Raw genomic sequence first — 19,837 nt, 5'->3', positions numbered from 1 at the left:
GGATCATAGAGGTACTCACTGGAGCGTAGTGCAAGCATCTTCCTGGCAATGAAGATGGTGGGACCATAGGTCTGTGGTGCAGAATACACTGGACTGGTAGGCCCTCGAGGAGCGAGTACCTGATAGTACAGGAGATCCTGAAATAAAGAGAGAGACCCACAGGAGCGGTTGTCAAGTTAGTAGAAATCCCGAAGGGTAGTTAGAAGTGAGAGGCCCCTGAGGAGCGGGTGCCTAGAGCTTCGTCAGGAGCGAGATTCCCCGGAGGTTAGCGAGGCGTCTAGGCGAACAGCTTGGAGTGGTCAGAGTAGCTAAACCGAAATCCTTGCTAACTCAAAGTAGGTAGCGTAGCGGAGGCTTAAATACCTGGAGGTATTGAAGTCATGTGGTGGGGATGCCCCCGAGGTTCCCGCCATGACGTGTACATAGGCATAGGCAATGGGGCGGATTTTTAAGAGCCTGCTCGCCTAAATCCACCCAAATCCGGGCGGATTTAGGCGAGCAGGGCCCTGCGCGCCGTAAGCCTATTTTACATAGGCCTACCGGCACGCGCAGAGCCCCGGGACTTGCGTAAGTCCCGGGGTTTTCGGAGGGGGCGTGTCGGGGGGCGGGCCCGAACCGCGCGGCGTTTTCGGGGCGTGTTGGGAGCGTTTTGGGGGCGGGTCCGGGGGCGTGGCCGCGCCCTCCGTACCCGCCCCCAGGTCGCGTCCCGGCGCGCAAGAGGCCCGCTGGCGCGCGGGGATTTACGCCTTCCTCTGGGAGGCGTAAATCCCCGACAAAGGTAAGGGGGGGCTTAGACAGGGCAGGGTGGGGGGGGTAGGGAGGGGGAAGGGAGGGGAAGGTGGGGGGAGGGCAAAAGGAAGTTCCCTCCGAGGCCGCTCCGATTTCGGAGCGGCCTCGGAGGGAACGGGGGTAGGCTGCGCGGCTCGGCGCGCGCCGGCTATACAAAATCAATAGCCTTGCGCGCGCCGATCCAGGTTTTTAGCAGATACGCGCGGCTCCACGCGTATCTACTAAAATCCAGCTTACTTTTGCTGGCGCCTGATGCGCCAGCAAAAGTAGGCCAATTCGCGCTATTTGAAAATCTACCCCACTGTGCGCGCGCGCGCCCTAGGAGGCCACGAGAAGGAGCATGGCGGACTGGGACGTCCATGCTGAGTTGGAGATGCCGAGGGTTTCGGCACTTGGCACCAGAGGCAGGCATCTTGCCCAAGGAGGAGGAAAAGGGTAGAAAAGAGGTAAGGCAGAGCAGTCACAGCCGTCTGCGACCAACGGACGCAACAGTACCCCCCCATCAAAGGGCCCCCTCCAAGACCTCTTCCAGGTGGTCTGGATTTTCATGGGTGTGCCAGGTGGAATTGATGTACCATCTCCTTATCTGTGATGTTAGCCAGCGGTTCCCATGAGTTCTCTTCTGGTCCATAGTTCTCCCAGGAGATGAAATACTCCCATGTCTTGCCTCTCTTACGGACATCCAAGATGTCATCCATGGCATATTCGATGTCGTCCTCAGTGTCCAAACTTGTTGATTCTGGGATCTTTTTGGAGAATTCAGAGAGCATCAAGGGTTTTAACAGAGAGACATGGAATGCATTGTGTATCTTCATTGATGAAGGTAGTTTCAAACTGTATGTCAGATTTCCTAGTCACCGAAGGATAGCAAAGGGACCCACTTAGCGAGGTGCAAAATATGCTGAAGGAAGTTTAAGGCGAAGATACTTGGTACTTAACCAGACTTTATCTCCAGGCTGAAACTGTGGTGCCTTTCGATGATGAGCATCGTAGGTTCTTTTTGCTTTCTGTCCTGCTTTGAGGAGTAGCTCCTTCGATGGCTTCCAAAGTTGAAATAGCTCTGCTGCAGTAGACTGTGCGGCAGGAGAGGCCACTGATAATGGAATAGGCAGAGGAGGCAACGGTTGTCGTCCGTAGATGAGCTGGAAGGGAGAAGACCCCTTGGAAGTAGCAGGATGCGAGTTGATAGCAAATTCTGCCCAAGGCAGTAATTCAGCCCAATTGTTCTGCCTTGCATTGACATAGGATCGCAGAAATTGTTTTCAGCGTTCTATTCATTCTCTCAGTCTGACCGTTAAACGGAGGATGGTAGGCAGAGGTTAAGTCCAAGGCAATGTCAAATTTTTTACATAAAGCTCTCCAAACTTTGCAGTAAATTGTACTCCTCTGTCGGATAGGATATGCTTAGGCATCCTGTGAAGACAGATGATGTGTTTAATAAAGAGTTTTGCTAACTCCATAGCAGAGGGTAATCCTGGTATCGCTACAAAATGTGCAATTTTGGAGAAGCAGTCAACTGTGACCCAAATGGTGTTGTTTCCATTGGATGATGGCAGGTCTACCACGAAATCGGTTGCTATATGTGTCCAGAGTTCATCCGGCGATGGTAGAGGTTGTAACAAACCACGAGGACGTCCGGCTGCTTGGCACAGATAGTGCAGGAACCCACAAAAGCTTGCACGTCCTTTTTCATGGTTGGCCACCAGTAGTACCGCCGTAACATAGCTAGGGTGTGACTCTGTCCCAGATGGCCAGCCAGATGGGAATCGTGTCCCCATTTCAACAGCTTCTTCCTTAGATTTCTGGCCACCACCGTCTTCCCGGCAGGTACTGTATGAGTGGCTGCAAGAACCACTCTTCCAGGGTCAATGATATGACGGGATTCGTCTGGTACATCCTGCGGGGAGAAGGATCGTGATAAGGCATCTGCCCGAGTGTTCTTCTCTCCCGGATGATACTTCAGAAGAAAGTCAAATCTGTTAAAGAACAGGGACCATTCTTGCTTGACGGTGATTGAGTCATTGAGCATGTCTGAGGTACTCCAAATTTTTGTGATCGGTGTACACTACTATTTGGTGTTGTGCGCCTTCCAGCCAAAGACGCCACACTTCAAAGGCCAGCTTGATTGTGAGTAACTCTTTGTCTCCGATTCCATAATTTCTTTTGGCAGGCGAGAACTGCCTTGAAAAGGAGGAGCAAGGATGGAGCACATTGGATTCGCTACACTTGCTTAAAACCGCTCCCAACCGTCTGATGCATCGACCTTGATGATGAATGGACGATGTGGGTCAGGATGGTGGAGGCACGGCTTCTTTTGAAAAGCCTCTTTGAGCATCAGAAAGGCTGATACGGCTTCAGGAGACCAATTGGCGGGATTGGCTCCCTTCTTGGTCATAGCAGTTAGAGGGACTGTCAATGATGAGTAGTTTTTAATAAAGGAACAACAGTAATTGGTGAAGCCCAAGAAGCGGCGCAGTGCTTTCAGGCCTGTAGGTTGGGGCCAGTCCTGGATACTTTCTAATTTCTTGGGGTCCATCTGAAACCCATTCTTAGAAACAATGTATCCCAGGAAGGGTACAGATTCCTTGTGGAATTCGCACTTTTCAAGCTTTGCGTATAGGTGGCACTCAAGCAGACGTCTTAAAACTTTCTTGACATCCTCCTGATGAGTTTGCAGATCTTGGGAGAAGATCAATATATCATCGCTATATACTACTATGCATTGGTAAAGTAAGTCCCATAAGATGTCATTCATCATATTTTGAAAGACTGCAGGTGCGTTACTCAAACCGAAGGGCATGACGAGATTTTTCGAAGTATCCAACGCGTGTGTTAAAAGCGGTCTTCCATTCATCTCCTTCACGAATACACACCAAGTTGTAAGCTCCTTTAAGGACTAATTTGGAGAATATCTTGGCTCCTTGGAGCCTATCAAACAGTTCAGAAATTAAGGGCAGGGGGTACCTGTCCTTGATGGTAATCTCATTCAGACCCCTGTAATCGATGCAGGGGTGTAAGGTGCCATTTTTCTTCCCTATGAAAAAGAAGTCTGCACCAGCAGGAGATTTGGAGGGTCTAATGAATCCCTTCTGCAGGTTCTCTTGTATGTAGGTGGACATGGCTTGAGTCTCAGCTACTGAAAGAGGGTAAACTCTTCCTCTGGGAGGTTCTGAATTAGGCTTCAGATTTATGGCGCAGTCGAATACTCTGTGCGGTGGAAGTACATCAGCTGCTTGTTTTGAGAAAACATCCTGGAAGGAGGCATATTGTGGAGGTAAACCAGGTAACGATGGTGTAGTGGGCATGCAAATGAGTGGTGAAACTTCCCCGAGGCACCGGCCATGACAGTCAGGTCTCCACTGGGACAGTTCCAATGTGGCTCAATTAAATTGTGGCATATGATCTTGAAGCCAAGGCAGTCCAAGTACCACCGGATGCATGGCCTTTCCAATACGAGAAATGAGATGGATTCAGAGTGTAAAACTCCGGTGCGCAGGCCAATGGCCTGGGTAGTCAATGAAACTTCTCCAGGAAGTAGTTCTCCATGGATAGAGGACCATAGCAATAGCTTAGCTATTGGCGTGGTAGGAATCCGTAGATGTTCAATTAGCACTTCAAGACAAAATTACCTCCGGCTCCGGAGTCAATGAGAGCGAGAGTCTGAAATTCAAGTCCTCCGCAGAGATACTGGTAAGGATAATGGAAGAGTAGGAGAGGTGAGGCCCAAGAGAAGTCCTCCTGCAGATCCTAGGCCCTTCAGTTTCCCGGACAAATGGAACAGGTTTGGATGGCATGGCCCGATTGGCCACAGTATATGCATAACCCCATACGTTTGCGAAAATATCTTTCCTTGGAAGTTAAATGGGCTTCGGCTTAGTTGCATAGGCTCTTTCTCTTCTAAGGGAGCAGATGACAGGCTGGAGGCAATAGGCACAGGTTTAGGACGGTTAGCCCCCACAGTAAACTTTCGTGGACTCTTAGCCTCCTGAGTTCGATCTCGGATACAGCGGTCAATTCTCCCAGCCAGTTCCATCAGGACTCAAGGGTATCAGGCAAATCAAACCACGAGCCACTAATTCATCTTTTAAGCAAGAATTGAGGCCCTCCATAAATATGGCACATAGACATCCAGTGTCCCAAAGTAGTTCGGATCGTAAAGTCTGTGAGTGGCTTATTACCTTGCTGGAGATTGAGCAAAGCAGATCCAGCGACAGTCTGACGAGCCGGGTCATCAAAGACAGATTTTAAAAGTTTTAGAATTCCTGGTAGGTCATTCAGGATAGGATTTTCATGTTTCCATAACGGTGAAGCCCAAGCCAAGGCTCGTCTCTCTAGAAAAGATAGGATGTCTTGGAAGCTTCTGTGGGAAAGAGGGTAGGCTGTAATGCAAAATGCATGCTGCATTGATTACAAATCCTCTACACATCTTGGCTTCACCCATAAAGCGGGTAGGTGTGGATAAGGGTACAGTGGTCTTGAGGACCACCACTGGAGACAGCAATTCTTTCACAGGAGTTGCAGAAGAATTCAGTTGAGTATGCAAGTGATTGAAGGCAGTAGCTAGGCTCTCCAAAGACTTTTGTTGTTCCGTGATCTGCTGGTCTAGGCCAGGATGGCCTGCAAGGCTGCAAGCTGAGCTGAGTCCCTGGGAGTTAGCAATCTGTTGTGTTGTGGCATTATGTGGACCCTTAGTCGCAGTGGAGATGACTCCTCCCATGGGGAGGGGCCCCATTGGGGAACCACAGCGATAGGCTAAACACAGAGAGCGGACACTTGTAGGTGGAAAGTTTTATTGTGCTGCTGTAGATAGATGGTATGAGGCGGGAAGGAAAGACACTGGAGTCTGGCAAGGTGCCAATACGTTCTGACAGTCTCATATGTAGAAGCCTCACCCAGATGTTCAAAGTAGATAGGAACCCGCGGTGCGGGCTACGCCGAACCTGGTGGGTGGAGTTGGAGAACCGGATCATAGAGGTACTCACTGGAGCGTAGTGCAAGCATCTTTCTGGCAATGAAGATGATGGGACCAAAGGTCCGTGGTGCAGGATACACTGGACTGGTAGGCCCTTGAGGAGCGAGTACATGATAGTACAGGAGATCCTGAAATAAAGAGAGAGACCCACAGGAGCAGTTGTCAAGTCAGTAGAAACCCCGAAGGGTAGTTGGAAGCGAGAGGCTCCCGAGGAACGGGAGCCTAGAGCTTCGTCAGGAGCGAGATTCCCCAGAGGGTAGCGAGGCGTCTAAGTGAGCAGCTTAGAGAGGTCAGAGTAGCTAAACCAAAATCCTTGCTAACTCAAAGTAGGTAGCAGCATAGCGGAGGCTTAAATACCTGGAGGTATTGACGTCATGCGGTGGGGACGCCCCTGAGCTTCCCGCCATGACGTGTACATAGGCGTAGGCATTGTGCCCGCGTGCCCTAGGAGGCCACGGGAAGAAACATGGCAGACTGGTACGCCCATGCTGAGTTGTTGACGCCGAGGGTTTCAGCACCCGGCACCAGAGGCAGCCATCTTGCTCAAGGAAGAGGAAAATGGCAGAAAAGAGGTAAGGCGACCGATGGATGCAACACTCACTTCCCCAATGTTCACCCCTTTTTGCAACCGTTCTCCTCTCCAACCATTCAGTACCTTCCTCGCATCTTCCAAAATTCACCCCCCTTGCTCCTTGCCTAGGCCTATTCACCTCATTCTCTTTCAGCCTTCACTTCCTCCTCCTCCCTTCACCAGCAGCTGAGTTGTGAGTCCCAGGAGCACAGAGAGCTGAAGGCCTGCTGCTGTGTCTGCTCCAGCCCATCTCTTCAGTCCTCAGGAAAAAATCTGCACCTGTGGTGTAGTGGTGACGGGGGTATGGCAGTAGGGGAAGGTTTGGATTTGGGAGCAGAGTAACTCTTCTCTGGTCTTCTCTGTCTACTTCAGTGTCACTTCTTCCCCTTCTGTTTTGTTTATGATACAAGGGGAGGAATGGATTAGGGTACAAACTATCTTTTCTCTGTCTTTCCATAGGCCTACTCCTTCCCCTCCTCTTCCTACCACCTGCCTGGGAGGGAAGGGGAAAGGAGGGGGAGATGAGAGGTACTGGACTGGGCAACAGAATAGTTTTACTCTGTTCTGCTCTTTGCCCTATATATTATCATCGGTCACCATAGACAGACCATAACAACTATGTAGAATTTTTTCAGGTTGTTTTTTTATTTGTAATTAGAAATTGTACTTATCTGAAATTTTCCAATGACAGCAAGTGATATATTAGTATATATCACTTGCTGTCATTGGAAAAGTATATAGCCTGCTGTCACTATATCAGCAAGTGATGTATTAGTATATTTTTCATTTTTGGTTTAGAGTTCCATGATTAAGTGATATTGGCTCTGAACTGTATAAGAAGCTATTGCAGTGTTAAAGAAATAATTTTTACTCCCTGATACAGACTGCAAAACATGGATCTGTGTCGGGGTTTTGGATATATAAGAAGTCACGAGGACAGCATTTGCTGTTCAGAGGTATCAAACCATGTAAAAATCTATAAAGCCTAAAACACAAAAGTAAGTAAAACTATGGTGAAAAGCAATACTTGGAATGGCTATTTACCTGTGCACAGGAAAGATGTGAAGATACAGAGATTAAAAGCACAGATTGTTCTTTTGAGTTTATGTGGCTGTCAGGACCTATTGTTTTGCTGCCACTGCTGCTGTTCTTAGCAGCCCGCCAGAAGCTGGTACCCTAGGTGACTGCCTAATTTGCCTAATACTTAAGCTGGCCCTGGCTCAATATGCATAAGTTTACCCACACATGTAGAGGGCAATTTTCTAAAAGGCCACTTCTTTGAGTAAAGTACTGTTTTTATCCACTGAAATGGTTTTTAAAATTACTCTCATTATCCTGATAAGAATGTTTTTCTCAGTTTGTTGCCTTCTGCTTTTGCTTCAGTTGCATCATAACAGATTTTCTAACTTATTCTTTGGCTTAATGGGGGTTTGGAACACTTTAGTAAGAAAGATATATTAGAAAATAAACCCACATTCACTTATGGTATGCAATCATCCAGAATAAAGACTCCACAGTATGAGGGAAAACGGACAGACTTATTATTTCCACTTTCACTTAAAGCACCAGTACTCAAGTCATTGTTTCCATTCTTTAAAACTAATTGTAAACATGGTCAGCAGGTTATTACATTAATGTAATGCAGCAAATATATTTAAATATAAGTATAACTCATGCAAATCACTTCAAGGAAGTAACTAAATTGAGCTGTTCAAATAACTATTTCTTAATGTGTAACACAAGAAAATTAAAGGAGCAAATCTTCTCGAGATGTTTAAGGGAACACTCCCCCCATTCTTATGACTATCCAGAAATATACGAAGTTGGTCTGGCTCAAAGAAAATATAACGGGCATTATTCCAAATTAAAATACATTTACAAGGGTATCTAATAGTAACCCTGGCTCCCATCAACCCTCGCTTCCTGGCGCATCTCCAACATCTTTTTTCTTCGAATTTGTGTTGTTTTTGGTAATATCTGGGAAGATCCAATCTTTTGACCGTAGAACTCTTTCTCTCTGTTTCGCAGAAATAATTTTAAGACTGTGTCTCTGTCAGTCTTAATAGCAAATTAAGCAGATCAGTCTTAATAGCGTCACGTGCCTAAGGAGCGTGACCAAGGGGCCTGCCACTTAGTGCGCCCCTTCATGCTCCCCTTTTTGCTCCCCTTCCGTCCCGACCTCCCCCTCGTCCTTTCCCCCCTATCACCCCCTGCCCTTACAGCCCCATCCTATCCTATTCGAGCTTCAATACGCTGTAATTTAAACTTTTGTCACACTGGACCTTTCGATAGTGATTCTCCCTGTAACGCTGCATTTGCGGCACGTCGGTCAAGCTTCGTTTATTAGGTTGATTACTATTTCTAAAATTGTAAAGCACTTTGATTATTTGTGAAAGGTGGTAAAGTAAGACCAATAAATTAAACCAGTGTGTTGAAATGCTTGTGTTAGGGAAGGTCAACGCCACTTGTCAAGAGCCAAACACCAGAATGTGCTGTGGTTATCACCGTACTGTCTCTTTAAATGCACTGAGAAACAGCTCCAAACAGAACTTATTTATTTTCGCAAAGTTTTTCTGAGATATTTTTTTTTAAATTTCAGTGGAATTATATAAGTAAAAGGAAATAGTCTGTTGTGGGCTATTCCCATGAATTTCCATGAGAGGAAAAGAAAATTTAAAAAAACATATTTTACCTTCTATAGAAAATAATGGGCGCTAAATACACAGGGAAAGGAAGGCTGCCTGGACATACTTCCGGATGTGAGCTGGAATAAATCAACTTGGCTAGAGGCCTCAGGGAGGTGAATTAAAGCTGTCTATCTATAGCCAGGTGTGTGAGCAGGAATTATCAGAGCAGAACCTGACAATGCAGAGTGCGGCTGGGCTCCTCTCCTTGCTGCTCCGAATATCTTTATGAGAGTTTCAAAACACATCAATTAGGTGGCCAAATATCCTTTCTATGACAGTAGATATTTGGCCATTATTTGACAATTGAAGACACAAAACACTGGTGGTGAATCAACTCCCTCCCTCCCAGTGGTATATGGGGAAGAGGAATTTAAGTACATATCTCTCCCCCAACACATGATATACAGTTTTAGGTCACTAACTCTCATCTCGTTTGATTTTTGGTGTTGTCCCTGCTCCTCATTGGTAGCCTTTAGCCATAATACTGGCGATAGCTGCATCATATCAGATATATTACCACTCACTGTGATGTACTGTTAAAAATATTATAAGGGAAATTGCGGTCCATAGGGAAACAATAAGCTACATATATTCCTCTATCCTAATATACAATATATTTCAACAATCAGAGTGTGTGTGTGTGCGTAAGAAAAGTTGTGGTTACAGCACAGATGTTTAACTTAGGATAATTTTCTCAATGGATTACAGCATTATTGTGTTTCTACTTAATAGAAAGCAAGTTTATTTTCTCATGGCTATTCTCTTGTCACAAGTATTTTAAGGTAAATCAATCCTGTTGCACATCCTCATGGCATGTCACAGAATTTGATTTGAAACAAAAAGAAAATATTTTCTTTCTGACAAGTCTATCCCCTCACGGAGGCTCCCGTGCGCAGCCCCTGCGGCACGCTGCACAAACCATCTCTCTGAGCTCTGCTTCCAAGAGGCTGTAAATTCACAGCATGAGCAGACATCTCCAGGTCCCTGAGGTTATTATGTATGGGTTTACCCTGGATGTGACAAACCAGCTGAAGTTCCACGAGACAGAACGCATTTCCTTTTTGCAGGCTTACCCTTGAAGTATGTTTCTGATTTGCCATGTACTATCCAGGGATATGCAGATACAGCAGGAAAACTGGAGAACATCTTAACTACAGAGCAGGAAAAACTCTCTCTGACAAGCCACAACCTCCACTCTTCCCTGCCTGACCGTGAGGATGGATACCTCAAGGTAGAAAACTTAGCATCTCAGTTACCAGGATGATTAATTACAAGCTTTTCAACAACCTTCCCTCCCACATTGTTTAACATAAACTACAATATGTCATTGAAGAGCTTAACTGCTGCCCGGCATTCCTGTAGCCTTCACTGTTTGGCAAAATAAAACAATCTCTCATTTTACCAAGGACTACATGCAGAGGGCCAGGCAATCATTCTGATGGCCTGTGGCAGTCTCCCCTCATTATAGAAAAACTATATGAAGCTGAAGGACTCAAGCTCAGGGATCTTTCCCCCACCCTCAAAACAAGGTGATCAGAAGCCTTTTTATAGGATATTACTATACAAAGTGTCTATAAATGTAACATAACTATTATACCTCTGAAATTAACTGGTGCATTGTAATGCAAGGATCCTGCTGGGCTTGCTGTCCGTCACAGCCATGGCATCATGCTCCAGTTTCCTCCTGTTTTTCAGCAGTGTCTTATCAGCGTTGCATGGGAAAGTTGATACACAGAGGTCTATATTCAGTAAGCCAGTGAGCAGACACGTTTTCTGGCTACAGTTAGCTGGATAACTGGTACCAGATTTTCAGTGGGATGAACATCCCACTGAATATCCCTGATTAAAGTTATCTGTCTACCAGTATCCGGATAACTTTAAACCTAACTGGATATCTGGGGCCCTCTCCTTTCTTTCCATATATTCTTCCACAGTAGTTCCCCTAGCAACCATAGATGTCTCGGGCCAAGTTTGAAGTAGACTGCTACCATGGATTGGGCTGAAAAGGAGCAGAGTATAGGAACTAGGAGGATGGGCGGGGTAGGGTTGCCATAGGGGAGGGGTAGGAGAGAGGGAGATGGGGCCCCAGGAAGGATACTTTTGGCAGGAGCAGGGAGCAGGCCAGAATCAGGCCCTTAAAATATACTTTCATAAGATGGCTTTGAGGGGTCAGGTAGGAGAGAGGGGGGGGGGGGGTGGAGGTGCTGCAAGCATGGTCTGACAGGGCCATATATGTCTAGCTCAGGTGGGTGGGGGGCTGTGAAAGAGCAATTAGGCCCACAACCTTTTTTTTTTTTCCTGCAGCCCAGGAATTAACATTGGGCTACATAACTTTAGACCTGAATGCAGGCACGTCTTGAGTTAGCTGAACAATGTATTCGACTAACTCCAAATATCGAATTAGCCAGATAAGTTATTTGGCTAACTCAACCCCACCCCGGAATTCTCCTAACATGTCCCCCCCCGTCTTATCTGGCTAATTTTTGGCCAGATAAGCAAGGGGAATATTCAAAATTTGCCATTTAAACAGATAACTTGTGAGTTACCCATCTACATGGCTTTGAATATTGACCCCACAGTGTTTCAAACAGGGGCAGGCAACGGTTATGACAGCCGGACTAGCCCCGCAGGTCCCTTTACTTGTGATGCATCAGACATTTAAAAAATTAAAATTGAAAATTTTCATAGCGGCTCGGTGGCCCTGCTGCCCACTGCCATGCAGAGGGACCTGGGTTTCATTCCCTGCTCTAATCTTTCCCTACCGGGGCCCCAACTGCAGAGGCGGCATTTACAGCCCCTGGGGGGGGGGGGGGGGGGGAGTGTCAGAGTTATCGCATAATGGTGACAATTAATGGCTGGATTTAAGGCCCATGATCGCAGCGCTGGTGCATGGTCCCTGGTGGAGGACTGTTGCTGTACCGAAGTAAATTGGGAGGGGATATAAAATAGTTGGGGGTAAAAAAAAAATCCCTGAGCAGCGGCAAATGATGGATTCTGGCTCCAGCTCCCATCCCTGGTGCCAAGTGAGATAACAACCCAAAGGGAGCAGGAGGAAACTGCAGGGTCAAAACAAAAAAATGCTGCTACATTTAAAAGAGTTACTTTGCAACAAATAGCAGGGCAATAAAAACTTCTAAACAGGGGGTGTTGGTACGGGAACGTTTGTGCCCTGCCCTCCCCGCGTAACCTGCTGTGGCATGGAAAAAGCAGTGGCTGCAGAAGACGAGAAGAGAGGCGGATGGGAAAGCACCTGGGAGCATGGCTATAGAGTCCTCAATGTGAACAAGCCTGGCGGGGTCTTTTTTTTTTTATTTAAGGCAGGAGCTGTCAGGAAGCTGGCTTGGGGCTGGCTGAAAGCAAGAAGCTGTATTGTGCCTTGGCCTGGGCCTTTGACTGCCTGCTAGAAATGCCCTGCTGTATATCAAGCCACAAGTGGATTGTTAAGTTGAAAGCTAGAGCCTCGAACTGAAGCAAGCTGTGACGATGGCGCTTGTAGTGGTAAGCACTAGAGATGTGAATCGTGTCCTCGATCGTCTTAACGATCGATTTCGGCTGGGAGGGGGAGGGAATCGTATTGTTGCCGTTTGGGGGGGTAAAATATCGTGAAAAATCGTAAAATCGTGAGCCGGCACACTAAAACCCCCTAAAACCCACCCCGACCCTTTAAATTAAATCTCCCACCCTCCCGAACCCCCCCCCCAAATGACTTAAATAACCTGGGTGTCCAGCGGCGGTCCGGAACGGCAGCGGTCCGGAACGGGCTCCTGCTATTGAATCTTGTTCTCTTCAGCCGGCGCCATTTTCCAAAATGGCGCCGAAAAATGGCGGCGGCCATAGAACAACACGATTCCACGGCAGGAGGTCCTTCCGGACCCCCGCTGGACTTTTGGCAAGTCTTGTGGGGGTCAGGAGGCCCCCCCCAAGCTGGCCAAAGTTCCTGGAGGTCCAGCGGGGGTCAGGGAGCGATTTCCCGCCGCGAATCGTTTTCCGTACGGAAAATGGCGCCGGCAGGAGATCGACTGCAGGAGGTCGTTCAGCGAGGGTTCGCCTCGCTGAACGACCTCCTGCAGGAGGCGCCATTTTCCAAAATGGCGCCGAAAAATGGCGGCGGCCATAGAACAACACGATTCCACGGCAGGAGGTCCTTCCGGACCCCCGCTGGACTTTTGGCAAGTCTTGTGGGGGTCAGGAGGCCCCCCCCAAGCTGGCCAAAAGTTCCTGGAGGTCCAGCGGGGGTCAGGGAGCGATTTCCCGCCGCGAATCGTTTTCCGTACGGAAAATGGCGCCGGCAGGAGATCGACTGCAGGAGGTCGTTCAGCGAGGGTTCGCCTCGCTGAACGACCTCCTGCAGTCGATCTCCTGCCGGCGCCATTTTCCGTACGGAAAACGATTCGCGGCGGGAAATCGCTCCCTGACCCCCGCTGGACCTCCAGGAACTTTTGGCCAGCTTGGGGGGGGCCTCCTGACCCCCACAAGACTTGCCAAAAGTCCAGCGGGGGTCCGGAAGGACCTCCTGCCGTGGAATCGTGTTGTTCTATGGCCGCCACCATTTTTCGGCGCCATTTTGGAAAATGGCGCCGGCTGAAGACAACAAGATTCAATAGCAGGAGCCCGTTCCGGACCGCTGCTGTTCCGGACCGCCACTGGACACCCAGGTTATTTAAGTCATTTGGGGGGGGTTCGGGAGGGTGGGAGATTTAATTTAAAGGGTCGGGGGTGGGTTTTAGGGGGTTTTAATGTGCCGGCTCACGATTTTAACGATTTATAACGATAAATCGTTAGAATCTCTATTGTATTGTGTTCCATAACGGTTTAAGACGATATTAAAATTATCGGACGATAATTTTAATCGTCGAAAAACGATTCACATCCCTAGTAAGCACTACACTGTGCTTACCACTACAAGCACTGTCCTGCCTGGTCTCAGAGAATGCACGAGTTCCTCCTTGGGAGAGCTCACTAGGAAGGAGAACACGGTTGCAGGGGACATGACATGCTCCGTAAAGAGATGATCTATTCTTGAGGCTTGCATACGTATATTCTTCCTGATTACATGGTGTTTGGGCCACTTTACCTCAAAATCCAACACTAAAGACCAAACGCAGAAGACATAAAAACTAAGTCAGCTAAAGTGATAAAAAAAAAATCAGATTTCACTATATAAAATAAATTCATCTGTTCTGCATTATCCTTCTCTGATTCCACTGATTGTACCAAAATGCTCATATTCTGACAGGATGATTTAAGCACTTAGGGCCGGATTTTAAAAGGGTTACGCGCATAGGGGTAGATTTTCAAAGGGATACGCGCGTACCCCCCGAAAACCTACCCCAACCCCCCCCCTGCGCACGCCGAGCCTATTTTGCATAGGCGCGCACAAGCCCCGGGACGCACGTAAGTCCCGGGGCTTGCATGGAGAGGCATGCCGGGGGTGTGTCGGGGGGCGTGGCGGTCGTGACGCGGCATTTCGGGGGGCGTGGCACAGGTGACACAACATTTCAGGGGCGGCGCCGCAGGCGTGGTTTCGGCCCGGGGGCGTTCCGGGGGTGTGGCTGCGCCCTCCGGAACAGCCCCCGGGGTCGGGTGATGGCGCGCCAGCAGCCCGCTGGCGCACGCAGATTTACGTCTGCCTCCGGCAGGCGTAAATCCGGCGGTAAAGGTAGGGGGGGTTTAGATAGGGCCGGGGGGTGGGTTAGGTAGGGGAAGGGAGGGGAAGGTGAGGGGAGGGCGAAAGAAAGTTCCCTCCAAGGCCGCTCCGATTTTGGAGCGGCCTCGGAGGGAACAGAGGCAGGCTGTGTGGCACGGCGCGCGCAGGCTGCCCAAAATCGGCAGCCTTGCGCGCGCCGATCCCGGATTTTAATGGCTACGCGCGTATCTATTGAAATCCTGCATACTCTTGTTCGCGCCTGGTGCGCGAACAAAAGTACGCACTCACACAAAATTATAAAATCTACCCCATAAGGTACGTGCGTAACCCTTTTAAAAAACCCCTGCGCGCACGCCCCGGGACGCGTGTAAGTCCCAGGGCTTGCCTGGGGGCGTGTCGGGGGCGTGTCAGGAGTGACACGGCATTTTCGGGGCGTGTCCGGGGGGGCGCGTTTCGGGGGCATGGCCGAGTGCCCCAACACAGCGGCCTGTGTCGGGGCCTGCCGCGCCAGCGCGCGTAAGTTAATACTGCCCGGAGGCAGTAGTAACTTTTAAGATAAAGGTAGGGAGGGGGTTTAGATAGGGCCAGGGGGGTGGGTTAGGTAGGGGAAGGGAGGGGAAGGTGCGGGGGGGGGGGATTTCAGAGTGGCCTCGGAGGGAACGGGCAGCACGCGCAGGGCTCGGCACGTGCAAGGTGCACAAATGTTCACCCCCTTGCGCGCGCCGACCCCGGATTTTATAAGATACGCGCCTGGTGCGCGAACAAAAGTACGCGCGCGCGTAGATTTGTAAAATCTACCCCTTATCTTTTCTCGTCTCTACTATAGAGCACCACTTTAAAAACAGTAATCGGCAAAAAAAAAATTATAAAATCTCAGAAGAACCCTTCATAAAATTTGTTGCATATCCATGTAGTCTTTTAAATATAGCAAAAATGTAGCAGGACTGTTAAAAGAACTAATCAATCAATAAACAAATCCGCCTTGCCGACAACCTACGTCTTACCAGTGTCTTTATATGATTCCTGGGGACTTGCTTGGGACTGGCCAGATGGTGACTCATCCTCCTGGGCTGAAAGTTCCGAGTCCTTCTGAAGAAGAAATATCTGTTTAGAAATTTGTAGACATGAGAAGTCATGGTTTCCTGGTAAGTGAAAGACTCTTCTCTAAGCAATGGAACTGGAGAAACTGTACATGTCATATTGGTTATTGAAAACACAAGCACTGGAGCACCTATACAATATTGTATATTGAAAACATTAAGCAATGTGCTAAAATATGGATCCCATACTAAATTGTAACAATTTATTTGTAACTGTCTTATGCTTTATTTAGGGGTGAATTTTCCTCTGCTTTTCTGATTTTGGCCCACCGTGCCTTAGCCCCTGGCCCAGATGTAGGCATAGGGAAAGAGCCAACTGGCTCTGGCGCCACATTTCTATAGGCGCCAGAGTGTTGCCGACGCGGCCGTCATTTTCTTCCCGGCCCAGCCCGCACCACCATCGAGAACTCCGGCTTTTGCACTGGTGTTGTGTGTGCTCACAGGACCCCCGCAGGGCTCCACCCCTTGCACGGGCTTCCCTGGTGACAGGAAGCAGGTGCTGCGCCAGGGGAGGGGGGCACAGCAGGACCCGGGAACGCGTTCACGCTGGCACCAGGGCCCGGGGGCTCAGTTCAGCCGGCGTTCTTGGTGCAGTGCAGACCAGACAGGAAAGAAGATGAAAGGGTCAGAGGTGAGGGGAGAAATGTTGCGGGGAAAACCGAGGGGGGGGAGGGAAGACCCGGGGCAGAGGGTTCGCAGTCTCTGATTTCTGGAAGGAGGGGACTTACCCTCCCTCCTGCGCTCATCGTGATATCTGGGGGGTAGTAGATCTCCCCTCCCTAAATTGTAAATCATGCCCAAACCCATTTGCTGTCCTGCCACATACAATCATACTGCCCCGTGCTGCTCTACAGGACTCAGATACAATCAGTCAGGCCATAGAGAGTTACCGACTCCTTTTTAATGGATTAAATCAGTGCAGCTGTGACTAGCTTTCCAGATCTCTGCTCCCTTCAGCTGGCAGTGCAGAAACAATGCAGTTACACTGGATTCAAAAAGTACAGAAGCAGCTAGACACGAGGTTGCCTGCATATGAAACGGTGTTACAGATAGGAATATGTGCATTCATTTGAAACTGAACAGGAAATGTCAAAGACTTTCCCTATTTCATTTCATTTCGTTTTCAAAGCAGAATGAAAGAAAAACCAATGAGATTTTGTAGGTTTTCATTTCCTTTTATTTTGAAGGTAAAGGTTGTTCAGTTTAGAAATCCCACTCCCTTGCCAGTCTGAGCCTCTCCGGAGCTCCCAGCCCTGAGACCGGCGCAATGGTGAGACCAGTGTGCACCCCTCCTGCCCCTTCCACCTACCAGGAACCCCCTCTGAAGGGGTAAGAGGAGACTGGGGCATTCCTAGCAATTTTTTAGAGGGATGGGAGGGAGGTTGGATAGACTTGGGGAAGTCCAGTTTCTTTTTATAATGTTTATTTTGGGTCAGCAAACAAACCAAATATGAATAAACATTAAATGCACCGAAACCCAACCCAACCCACCTCCCCAAAAAAATAAATGTACAATGAAATTTAGGGGAGTGGCTGCACACCCCTAGTTATAGTTAATAAAGAGATGGCGTGAGACTTGACAGAGGAGATAGACAGCAGCAAGTTAAAGTTCCGGGCCTAGACACAGATGTATTCATTCAGTCCAATATAAAGTTATCACCTACAACTTGTTTCTTGACCATTACTTCTATATGTTCAAGTGGACTAAAACAGCAACCACAATTTTCCAGTCAAAGCATACTCTGCTCATTTCTTCTCATACTTAATTTGTATCCTTGGGGAAAAAAAAATGAAAAAAGCTATCGGAAAGTATTAATCTGCTTAACATTTCTAAGTACATCATCCAAAGGATTTTGTATTTTAATCTTACATATGCTCAGCAGAGTTATTGGCAAGACCTGTACACTTTCTTCATTTCATCTTTTCAACATCAAATAGCAAGCAGCAAAAATTGGATCAGACTTCAAAGACTACGCTGTGCTCCAAGTCACAGAGCGACTCCTCCATTCCGCATATTGAATTCACGCAAGGATATCAAAGTGCTACCAAAGAACCTCGACTCCTGGCTGGAAAGGAGGCTCTAACATCTGCAGAAAAAGCGGAGTGCAGAGAAAAATCACCCCAGGGAGCAGTGGGCATCTATCTATCCACGTGTTTTCATTCCCGTGTTCGTTCTACCTCCCTGCCTTTCTCCTCATCCAAAATTCTTAGCAAGCAGGCCCTTCTGTCTCCAAAGACCTCAGAACGTCGCTAACGGGGCTCATGTTCGGATGACTGTGCCAAACTGCCATGCACATGTTCTCAGAACTCTGCACTCGGGAACCTGACGTTGCAAAGCAATGTTATTTTAGAATCTCAGCTTTCACCAGTACCTGCTCTTTCTGCTTGCCAAGACAAGCTGGCTCTGTAGGATTTGCTGTGTCGCTTTGTCTCCTAAAAGCAATAATAAAAATAGAAAGTTAGCTGGCATTTTCATTGCCACTAAGTTTGCATGTGGTCAAAGCCTTCTAGTCATGGCATAACTAGTGCACAGAGGCCCTGGGTAAAGGTGAGTAGGGAGAAGCCAGAGAACAAAGGGTTCTCCAGTCATTTTTCTTTGCTTCCAGTCAATTAAATGGTAACGCAGGGTGGGAGGTGGGGGCTCGGAACTCTCGCTTATTGCTGTGACATTTCCTTTGTATCTCTCAGATAATTTTATTCTTGCTTAGAATAAGGGGCTCTACTGCTTTTGATGCCAAGTTTTCTCTTGTGCTCTCTATAACCAAATATTCCCTGATAAATACAACTGGACATCTTTGACTTTTCTCTTGAAAGGGGAGTCTGCCTTCTGTTTGTGTACATAATTTAAACAGAACTGGGCGGCCAATCAACGATTATTTCAAATGTATTATTCGGTCCAATTGGCATGCAGAGGGCCAGCTTTTTTAATCGTCATGCTATGAATAAATCTGCAAATTCACTAAGAGAACCATATTTTTCATTTTGTTCTTGTGTTTCTTCATTTCGGAATATAAGAATTGCCAAACTAGGTCCGACCAAAGATCTGTCTAGCTAGGTATTCCGGCTGATGTAATAAAACTCACACTAAAATTGGAATTAAATTTTAGCTCAGATTTTACTTTGAGCGTGTGGTAAAAACCTGCCACCCTGCAGGATGCAGTAGGCTAATGGCATGCAAATGCTCCACAAATAAATACAAGCATATTAAATGTAAAAAGTGCACTTTTCTTTTCTTTTTTTTTTTTAAACTCAGGGGCCATTTGCATGCTCATAAGTAATGACGCCAGGCACAAATTCCGAACCCTTCCATCCCCCAAGTTAAACTTTTGGCTGAGTTGGGGGTTGATTGGTTTGAGCAGGAGGTTGAATGGCAAATCTCTTCTCACCCACTCACAAATGTAGTGTCCAGGGCACCCAAGTTCCTAACCATCCCCCCTCCCAACTGCCACTGGAGAAGGAGTAGACCTTATCTCCCTCCCACCAGGCTGCTGGTACAGCTCTCCACTGTACCAGCATTAATATCAATTTATTCACTTTAAGAGCTGCCTCTGATTGGTTCCTTCCCTGACAGCTGATAGGGAATGGACCAATCCTGCCTGAGAACTCGAGTGCCTTCTGCCACTACCTTTTATTTTTTAACTTAGGTGGGTGGGAGGACCGGAGGGGGTTCATCGCTTAGCCTGCTCTGACTCAGGAGTTACATTTCCCACAGTAAAATGACCTGCACAAAGGTTTATGTCCTTTAGCATGCCTTCTTACACTACAGGGCAATAGCTAATATTCTCAATACCCTGCAGTTTGCATGGAGACATGCTAAACATAAGATGACCTACTGCTCCTGTTTTACCGTGTGCTTTTTCAGCACTAAAACTGCTATTTCATACTGGGGTTTTGTTAGTGCCATAAAAACCCATGCTGAAGTGTGAATAAAAAAACCATGCTAGGGTGAGCGTGGCTTATTACATCAACACCTCTTACAGTGGCAAGCACCAGATGCTTGAAGAAGGATGTAAAAAATAAAGGGCTTGTGTAGCATTGTCCATTCACTGTTGTGCTCTTCCTTCCAGTATC

The 19,837-nt window shown here is 47.8% G+C and overlaps 1 protein-coding gene across 1 annotated transcript in view; it reads right to left on the bottom strand.

Annotated features, from left to right (window-relative positions):
- Positions 1–19,837, bottom strand: part of MYO3B (myosin IIIB) — a 424,126-nt gene that overhangs the window by 53,568 nt on the left and 350,721 nt on the right. Inside the window, exons 25-26 of the mRNA XM_029607903.1 lie at positions 18,139–18,199; positions 15,671–15,755 (exon numbers count right to left, since the gene is read on the bottom strand). Coding sequence (XP_029463763.1) covers positions 15,671–15,755; positions 18,139–18,199 — 146 coding nt within the window. The remainder of the gene's footprint in view (positions 1–15,670; positions 15,756–18,138; positions 18,200–19,837) is intronic.

Source organism: Rhinatrema bivittatum, chromosome 6 (assembly GCF_901001135.1).
Source record: "Rhinatrema bivittatum chromosome 6, aRhiBiv1.1, whole genome shotgun sequence".
Classification (NCBI taxonomy): Eukaryota; Metazoa; Chordata; class Amphibia; order Gymnophiona; family Rhinatrematidae; genus Rhinatrema; species Rhinatrema bivittatum.
Note: the sequence above shows the minus strand (reverse complement) of the source record. Positions and strands in the feature narration are given on the sequence as shown.